This window comes from Atta colombica, unplaced genomic scaffold (assembly GCF_001594045.1).
Source record: "Atta colombica isolate Treedump-2 unplaced genomic scaffold, Acol1.0 scaffold161, whole genome shotgun sequence".
Classification (NCBI taxonomy): Eukaryota; Metazoa; Arthropoda; class Insecta; order Hymenoptera; family Formicidae; genus Atta; species Atta colombica.
Genome location: NW_017259252.1, coordinates 375089 through 382780, shown reverse-complemented (window position 1 = coordinate 382780; position 7692 = coordinate 375089). Strand labels below are relative to the sequence as shown.

The 7692-nt window shown below is 27.1% G+C and overlaps 2 protein-coding genes across 3 annotated transcripts in view; one reads left to right on the top strand and one right to left on the bottom strand.

Moving 5' to 3' along the window:
* The window catches only part of LOC108685851 (sphingomyelin phosphodiesterase 1-like), a 7437-nt gene extending 597 nt beyond the window's left edge, over positions 1 to 6840 (top strand). Inside the window, exons 2-8 of the mRNA XM_018190849.1 lie at positions 2407 to 2717; positions 3044 to 3427; positions 3523 to 3695; positions 3813 to 4013; positions 5574 to 5925; positions 6016 to 6206; positions 6278 to 6840. Coding sequence (XP_018046338.1) covers positions 2407 to 2717; positions 3044 to 3427; positions 3523 to 3695; positions 3813 to 4013; positions 5574 to 5925; positions 6016 to 6206; positions 6278 to 6395 — 1730 coding nt within the window. The 3' untranslated portion in view covers positions 6396 to 6840. The remainder of the gene's footprint in view (positions 1 to 2406; positions 2718 to 3043; positions 3428 to 3522; positions 3696 to 3812; positions 4014 to 5573; positions 5926 to 6015; positions 6207 to 6277) is intronic.
* The window catches only part of LOC108685852 (ubiquinol-cytochrome-c reductase complex assembly factor 1), a 5032-nt gene continuing 3959 nt past the window's right edge, over positions 6620 to 7692 (bottom strand). For both annotated transcript variants that reach the window (XM_018190850.1, XM_018190851.1), the window contains exons 5-6: positions 6868 to 7062; positions 6620 to 6726 (exon numbers count right to left, since the gene is read on the bottom strand). In XM_018190850.1, coding sequence (XP_018046339.1) covers positions 6631 to 6726; positions 6868 to 7062 — 291 coding nt within the window. In that variant the 3' untranslated portion in view covers positions 6620 to 6630. The remainder of the gene's footprint in view (positions 6727 to 6867; positions 7063 to 7692) is intronic.

Genomic DNA, 7692 nt, shown 5'->3' with positions numbered 1-7692 from the left:
TATATATATATATATATATATATGTATATAAAAAAACAAAAAATTATTAAACATAAAATAATGCTATAAAGTTTAATGCAATCTTCATGCTGTTTATATTATCCTATATAGTTGCCATTTTTGTTTAACTTGATAGCAAAACATAAATATCTTATTACTATATATTCACATTACTAAAGGCCATGGCATACAAAAAATGTAAGCAGTAAGCGAATTGGCCAATTATAGTAGAGACTATAAGGTCATTCATAGTATAAGGCCATTCAACAATGTTGATTTTCTTATTGTTTATCTTACTGTTTGAATTTTTTTGTGCTATGGCCCTAAGGGAACCAGTACACACTTTTCACAAAGCAGTAATCGTAAGCCATACCATTAAAAATTAGTTCAATTAACTATTAGCCAATTAATTACGGAAAGTATACGACGTATACGGGCCCTCTAAAGATTGCCACACACATTTTTCGTAACTGTAAGTAAAGGATCATTTATATTAGCCGTAATCTGTAAGAATTGACTATAATCACAGTTGAATGAGTGGGAAATAATCGACTATTAGTCAATTCTTATAAATTACAGCTAAGTAGTATAAACGATCCTTAAGAATAAACCAATCACAGTAAAAAATGTCAAAAATCTTCAGTTCTAATTAACTAATTCTTGAGGATCATTTATATTTATACTAACCGTAATCTGCTAATTTATATGCCATAATCTGTAAGATCAATTACAGTGAAAGGGGAATAATCTATGATTGGTCAATTCTTACAGATTACGGCCAGTTAAATGATGATTTTTTACCTTTTATGGTTAATTATTTGCGCAACCTTGGCACTTGATAGAATGTACTTCGATATAAAAAAATATAAAAGATATTTCCATTTAACATAAAGTTCTGAGGTGTACAAAATATACTCTTATATATTATATTTTAGAGAAACTTCAGAAAACAAAAAGAAATCATAATATCAAAGACAATAAATCTAATGCTTTCGCATTTGTTGAGAAAAATTAAATAATGAAGATATCGATCGAGAATTAAATAACAATTAGGATTGTACTGTTATTTAAATATATATATATATATATATATATATATAATTGTAAGATTTTTGAGCAATGAAGAGTCCGATATAAATAATAAAGTTTAATTTCAAACAAGTTTTGAATAAAATGTTTATCGATGTTTATATATGTTTAAGTAATAATATAGTTCTTGTTGCTTGAATCTCGGAATGTTTTGATGTCTCATTTAACAAATTTTTATCGATAAATATGATAGCATTATCGTTTTTGATCATAATTCTCTCATGATCTCGAAATTTTCACAAGCGATATCATTTAATATGACATATATAATTTGTATGTACATATCGGAATTTTTTCATGTTAGACGTTGAAAATAGCCAAAACGTCTTTTTTTTGCTATCATAAGATTATTTATAAGATTATTTATCGATTCATATAAAATAATTATTTAAAATAATAAAAAGTAATAAAGGCTGTGGTAATCAACGCAGTTGAGACGAAAAAAAGACGTTTTGACTATTTTTTAATAAAAGTGCGATTATCTTATATTTATTTAGTTTATTTCATAAACCTTGATGTGATTTCGATGAGCGCAATCATAATATAAATTTGAATGTTTTTTTTTCAAGAATTTTGACATTTCGACACCTCTTTGAATCATCCTCAGAATGAATTATCCATTGTTAGATCACAAATTCTTGTCCAGTCTTTACTTAGAAACCATTATGTTAAGACATATGCTTTACGTATATTCTCTAACTTTATCTTTATTTTATCAGTATGACTATCTGCTATAAAAAAAATTTTGATTATCTATGTATTTTTATGTTGTGATTCCAATAGTCTGTCAACTGTTTCCCTGTTGGGAAACCCACATTATATAAAAAATTTGATTGCAGAACAAAGAATTTATGATTTAATAATGGATAATTCATTCTGAAGATGACTCAAAGAGGAGTCGAAACGTCAAAATTCTATTATATTATATTGGGTTGTTCGGAAAGTTCGTGCCGCAAAAGATTTAAATTTAATAAATGTATACTAAAATTTAAATCTGCGTTTCAATTTTCCTTCAAAATCGGCACGAACTTTCCGGACAATCCAATAGTTACACTCATCGAAATCAAGATTTATTGAATAAACTAAATAAATATAAGATAATTGCACTATTAACTGCATTGATTCCCACAGTTTTTATTACTTTTTATTATTTTAAATTTGTGAAGTCCTTGCTTTCATTAAACTTATAATTATTTAAAACAGAATTGCAGAAAATAATAGTACACATATTCGTTAATTAATATATATATCTTATACAATGTGTTGTACACTTTTGTTGCAAATCTTGAAAGATATTGGTTTTATTTGTTTTTGCAGATGACATAATATCACGTCTTACATATGAAATTAATAATTGGGTAACGATAGATGAGAAATCTGAAGAATTTCAACAGTTAATCCATAATCTATCTCTTCCAACTAATTTGTTGCGTAAAGATTGGCGTAGTTTCGACGGTGAAAATAGCGAAAATATTTGCATAATATGTAAGTCTGTCCTAAATACTTTTATAGAATATCGTAGACAGGGCATGTCAGAAGAAGATATAAAGAATAAAATGATTAAAATTTGTACTCTACTGAAATTGCAATCTCCACAAGTCTGCGATGGTGTGATAACTATTAATTTGGTAAGTAAATTGAATTGTTATACAAATAAAATTAAATTGAAAATTTTTTATTATAATATCAAAAATTTTTTCATAGCAATATGATATCTTTAACATCAATTATTTTTCAATATATTATCCCTAATAAAAAAAAGATGATAGAAAACAAATAGGATTTTTATCTTATCGTATTTTATCCTGTTCTATAAGATTTATACAAGATTTTTGTAAGATTCGATTCAAATTAATGAATTTATGAAGATACATATTCGAGATGATAAGATTTTTCGAGCGTTCTTTATTATTAACTTTCTTTTTTACTATGAGTTTGAACGTTTTATTTGCAGCCAATAATTTTATATATCATAGATTCAAAGCCTAATCTAACGGCAGATACAATTTGCGGAGTTTTATTAGAGTCACCATTTTGTCCACTTGATAATAATGAGTTTAATTGGATAGTTAATATTGATGACGGTCCTTCAAAATGGATTAAACCGGAAGAGAGCAATGAAACCATAAATATATTGCAAATAACAGATATTCATTACGATCCTAAATATGAACCTTATGGTAATGCATATTGCAATGAACCAACTTGTTGCCGAAAAGGACAAAACGACACAAATACAAGCGACAAGGTGGCAGGCTATTGGGGAGATTATCATTATTGCGACAGTCCATGGCATGCCATTATTGACGTCCTAGATCACGTTATAGCTGAACATCAAGTACGCAAGAATCTACATATTGCTATATTATTATTTATAATTCTTCAAAATCGCAAGTTATTTTAGAGATTATTAATTAATATATTAATTTGTAGAATATTTCCTATGTTTATTTCACTGGTGACATAATAGACCATGGTATTTGGGAGACTAGTATAAAAGGAAATATAGAAAGTCTGAACAAAAGCTATCTTCAAATTTATGAAACGTTCAAAAATATTCCTATATATCCTATTTTGGGTAATCACGAGTCTCATCCTGTAAATCAGTAAGCTATCCAAAAAATGTTTTAATATAAATATACCATATGCGATTAATACATACATATATTACTCCCGTATTTACTCCCGATATTAATATATATAGTGTTGAACAATTCTTTTAGATTTGCACCTAGGACTATTACTAATGATGAGATAAGCACGCAATGGTTGTATAAACTGATGGCTGATTTATGGATTGATTTCGGGTGGTTACCGGAATCTACACGTTCCACCATTCTACAAGGCGGATTTTATACGGTTTCACTTAAAAAAGGATTTAGAATTATAGCTTTGAACAATAACGTGTGTTATAGCTATAACTGGTGAGCATATTAAATCAGTTTTTTAATTGAGATACAAGTAGTTTATTTGTAGATTAATATCGTAATTAATGTTATCAATCTAAGATATTAGCCAATTAATATTGTGAATTATCTTATGCATCACAATATATTGTCGCGTTCATATAAAAGTATTTATTGACTGATATCTCTGAAAGCGAAAATACTAATAATAAGATTACTAATAATAAGATAAGAAAATCTACATAGTAGATCAATCAATGAGTTATATTGCAATCTACAAATAAAATAAAAATTATTTGCATAACAATCAGGGTTGCCACTGAAAATAAATTTTAAAATTCCCTGACTTTTCCTGGTTTTCCAAATGAAAATAAAAAATTTTCCAATATAAAATAAATTTTAACACATTTAAAGTCAAGAATTGTAGGAAAAGCTAGCATGTATTATTAAAAGCAACGCAAAAAAAATTAGTAGCACACTAAAATTTTGGGTGTAAATTCAAGTAAAAAATAAATAAATAAATTAGTATTGGAAAAAAGAGTGCAGTTATGAAAAAAGGCGATCAAGATACTAAATAAAATATAAATTTTAATTATTTTATTAAAATTGTTTAAAGTTTTGAATATATTTCATTATATATAAACGTCAGATATAATATTAAAAAAATTGTAATAATAAAAAATTGTTATCTAGAATAGGAGCAGTTTAAGGAAATTGTGAGCAAATTTCAAAATTCCAGACTTTTACATTTTCCCTTTCGTGACTTTTCGCGGTTTTCCATGGCCAATTTCAATTTCTCTGATTTTTCCCGATTTTCCAAGTCTGTGGTAACCCTGACAATACAAATGAAAAAATTAATATTTTTAAGATAATGAAAAAAAATTGATTGATGAATAAAAGAATAATTAATATATTGTTGTGAAAAACGATACATTTGTCAATATATAGAAAAGTGTCATAATTCTGTTCGAATTTTGAAAACTTACATAAAAAATAAGTGATAACAAGAGAAAAGTATCAGGGCGCTTCGGAATTCGAACAGAGGTCTAATTTTCTCCATATTGGTTTCTCCAGACTTCCACATAGTACACAGCCCTAACGTTGATAGCTCCTCTGATAGCTCCTTTTACCTGTTTATTCTAAATTTCTTATAACGTAGTTTAAAAAATACATTATAATTGAATGTTTAGGTTTAGATAACAGTAACTTTTTGATAATGGATTTTTAGTTAACATGAGGTATAAATGGATATGACTTGCAAGTGAAACTGTAAATAAAGTTCCTTCTTAACTTTGTAAGATGAAGTAAATTTTCTTCTATTGAAGATACAACATGGAAAAAATGAAGTTATGTATATTCACTATCCTAATTAGAACGTTTAGAAAGAATTTTAAAAATGCTCTATTGAAAAATTGCTATTTTTTTATCAATGCAGCAATATAATAATATACATAATTGATCTCTTCAATATTTATTGTACTAACTCTTTTTACATTATCATATATTTATTTAAAATGCAGGAAGTATATAAGTTAAATATTTTATTTTACGCGGTTTTGTATAGAATCATTTCTACAGGTGGCTACTGTATCAACCGCAAGATCCTGATGGTCAGTTGCAATGGTTGGCGGATACGCTTTTGCAAGCTGAAGTGGATGAAGAGTATGTGCATATATTAGCGCATCTTCCTCCTGGTAATACGGATTGTCAAACTACGTGGAAAAGCGAATACATCAAAATTGTCAACAGATTTGCCCACATAATTAGAGCGCAATTCAACGGCCACACACACAAAGATGAATTACAGTTGATTTACGGCAGTGATGATAACAGCAAGATTAGTAACGTCGCTTGGAACGGTGGTAGCATAACTACTTACCAGAATGTAAATCCCAACTATAAGCTTTACACTATTGATAGTAAAAATTATGTAAGTATTACATTATTATAAGTATTGTTCCGGTAAAATACACGTTTCGATAAAATGTACATTTGCACGATGGACTAAACTCTATTATAGGAAGTCAAAGATTTCGAAAATTGGATATACAATTTGACTTTAGCGAACATTAACCTTGACCAGCGGCCATTATGGTATAAATCATACTCGTTTAAAGAGGAATATGGACTTTCTGACTTGACATACGATTCGTTACAAACTTGGTTGTTTAAATTAATGAATGACGAGAAGCTGCTAAATCGTTACCACGGGTAATGTATAAAGAATTGTAAATTATTGTATCTGCCCAGTATTCTAACTCATCTAACAATAATTGATTCAGGAACTATTTTAAACAAGCTGAACCATCACTGACAGAGGAATGCGATGCAAAATGCATGAGAGCTTTCATATGCCATGTAATTGTGAACCTGGGAGATCACGAAATTAAATGTGAATAATAGTGAATAGTAGTCTTGAATTTACATTTGAATTTACAAATTTAATCTAATGGGTTATTAATGTAAAATGTTGTGAAAAACATTTTAATTTAGAGAAAATACTTTACGAAAAAGTTACATTCTACTATATTATTATTTTTATTACTATATTTTTACAATAGCTCTTCCTAATAACATTATGTATTTACAAAAACATAATATTTCATTATCTGTTAATTTCGTCTGATAATTATAATTATTGTTGATGCTTACATAAACTTTTTATGTCTATTAATTTTAAAATAGGTTTTCTTAAAATTTCATCATTTGGTAAACTGTCAAACAAACAAATCTGAAAAGCAAACAAAAAAGAAATTACTTTTTAAATAATGTATAATTATAAAAACTGCATGTAATTAAGTTTAGCAAGTTATCTTACATATCATGGAATAAAATACAGAATATAGTTATGCATTATTTCCTAAAGCTTTACCTGTTTCCTAACATAAATTAGAAGTGTTTCAACGTGTTCCGGATTGTTGCATTCTAACTGAAAGAATCGTCTCCATAATGCTCCTGCTAATACTTTGTCATCAGATTGTATGCCCTCGTCGTAACCTATTATAGCAGCATTGAATTGATGTGATATTTCTTGTATTTGTTTATTTTTGAGTTTGGTTTTGATTAGCTGCAATAATATAACAATTATAAGTATACAAGTACATATACATTGTACAGGGTATTCGGAAAATCGCGAATCGAAATATGACAGCATGAAAATTTTGAAAAAATTAAGTAAAAAAGTTATGTACATTTTTAATGTAAGCAGTAGATTTTAATATAGGATGGTTTAATTGTAATCAACATAGACGATCATTTATCCATGAATCGAGCGTGCAATAGTATTAGTAAGTGCACACTTCAGCGTTTAACGTAACCCATCTAAACATAGTCTATAATTGGCCATATTTAAATTCTTTATCTTTACTTAATCCACAAATAAATTATAACTTTTGTTTAAAATAAAAATTTACAAATAACTGTTTCAATTAATTTTTTGAAAACTTTCTTACTATGATATTTTGATTCGCAAATTTTGGGACATTCTGTATATATCAGAATTGGAAAAAACCCGGGTTTTTTTTTTAAAACTCTGATTTTTAAGAGGTTTTATTGAACTTTTTTTTAATCTTTTTAGTAAAATTGTTTGATATTTTTTCACATAATATTTAGTTTACGTTGTATTTATCATTATTTAATTACATATTTCAAATAAAATTAATTATAAAGAATTTTTTAAAAATATATAATAACAATA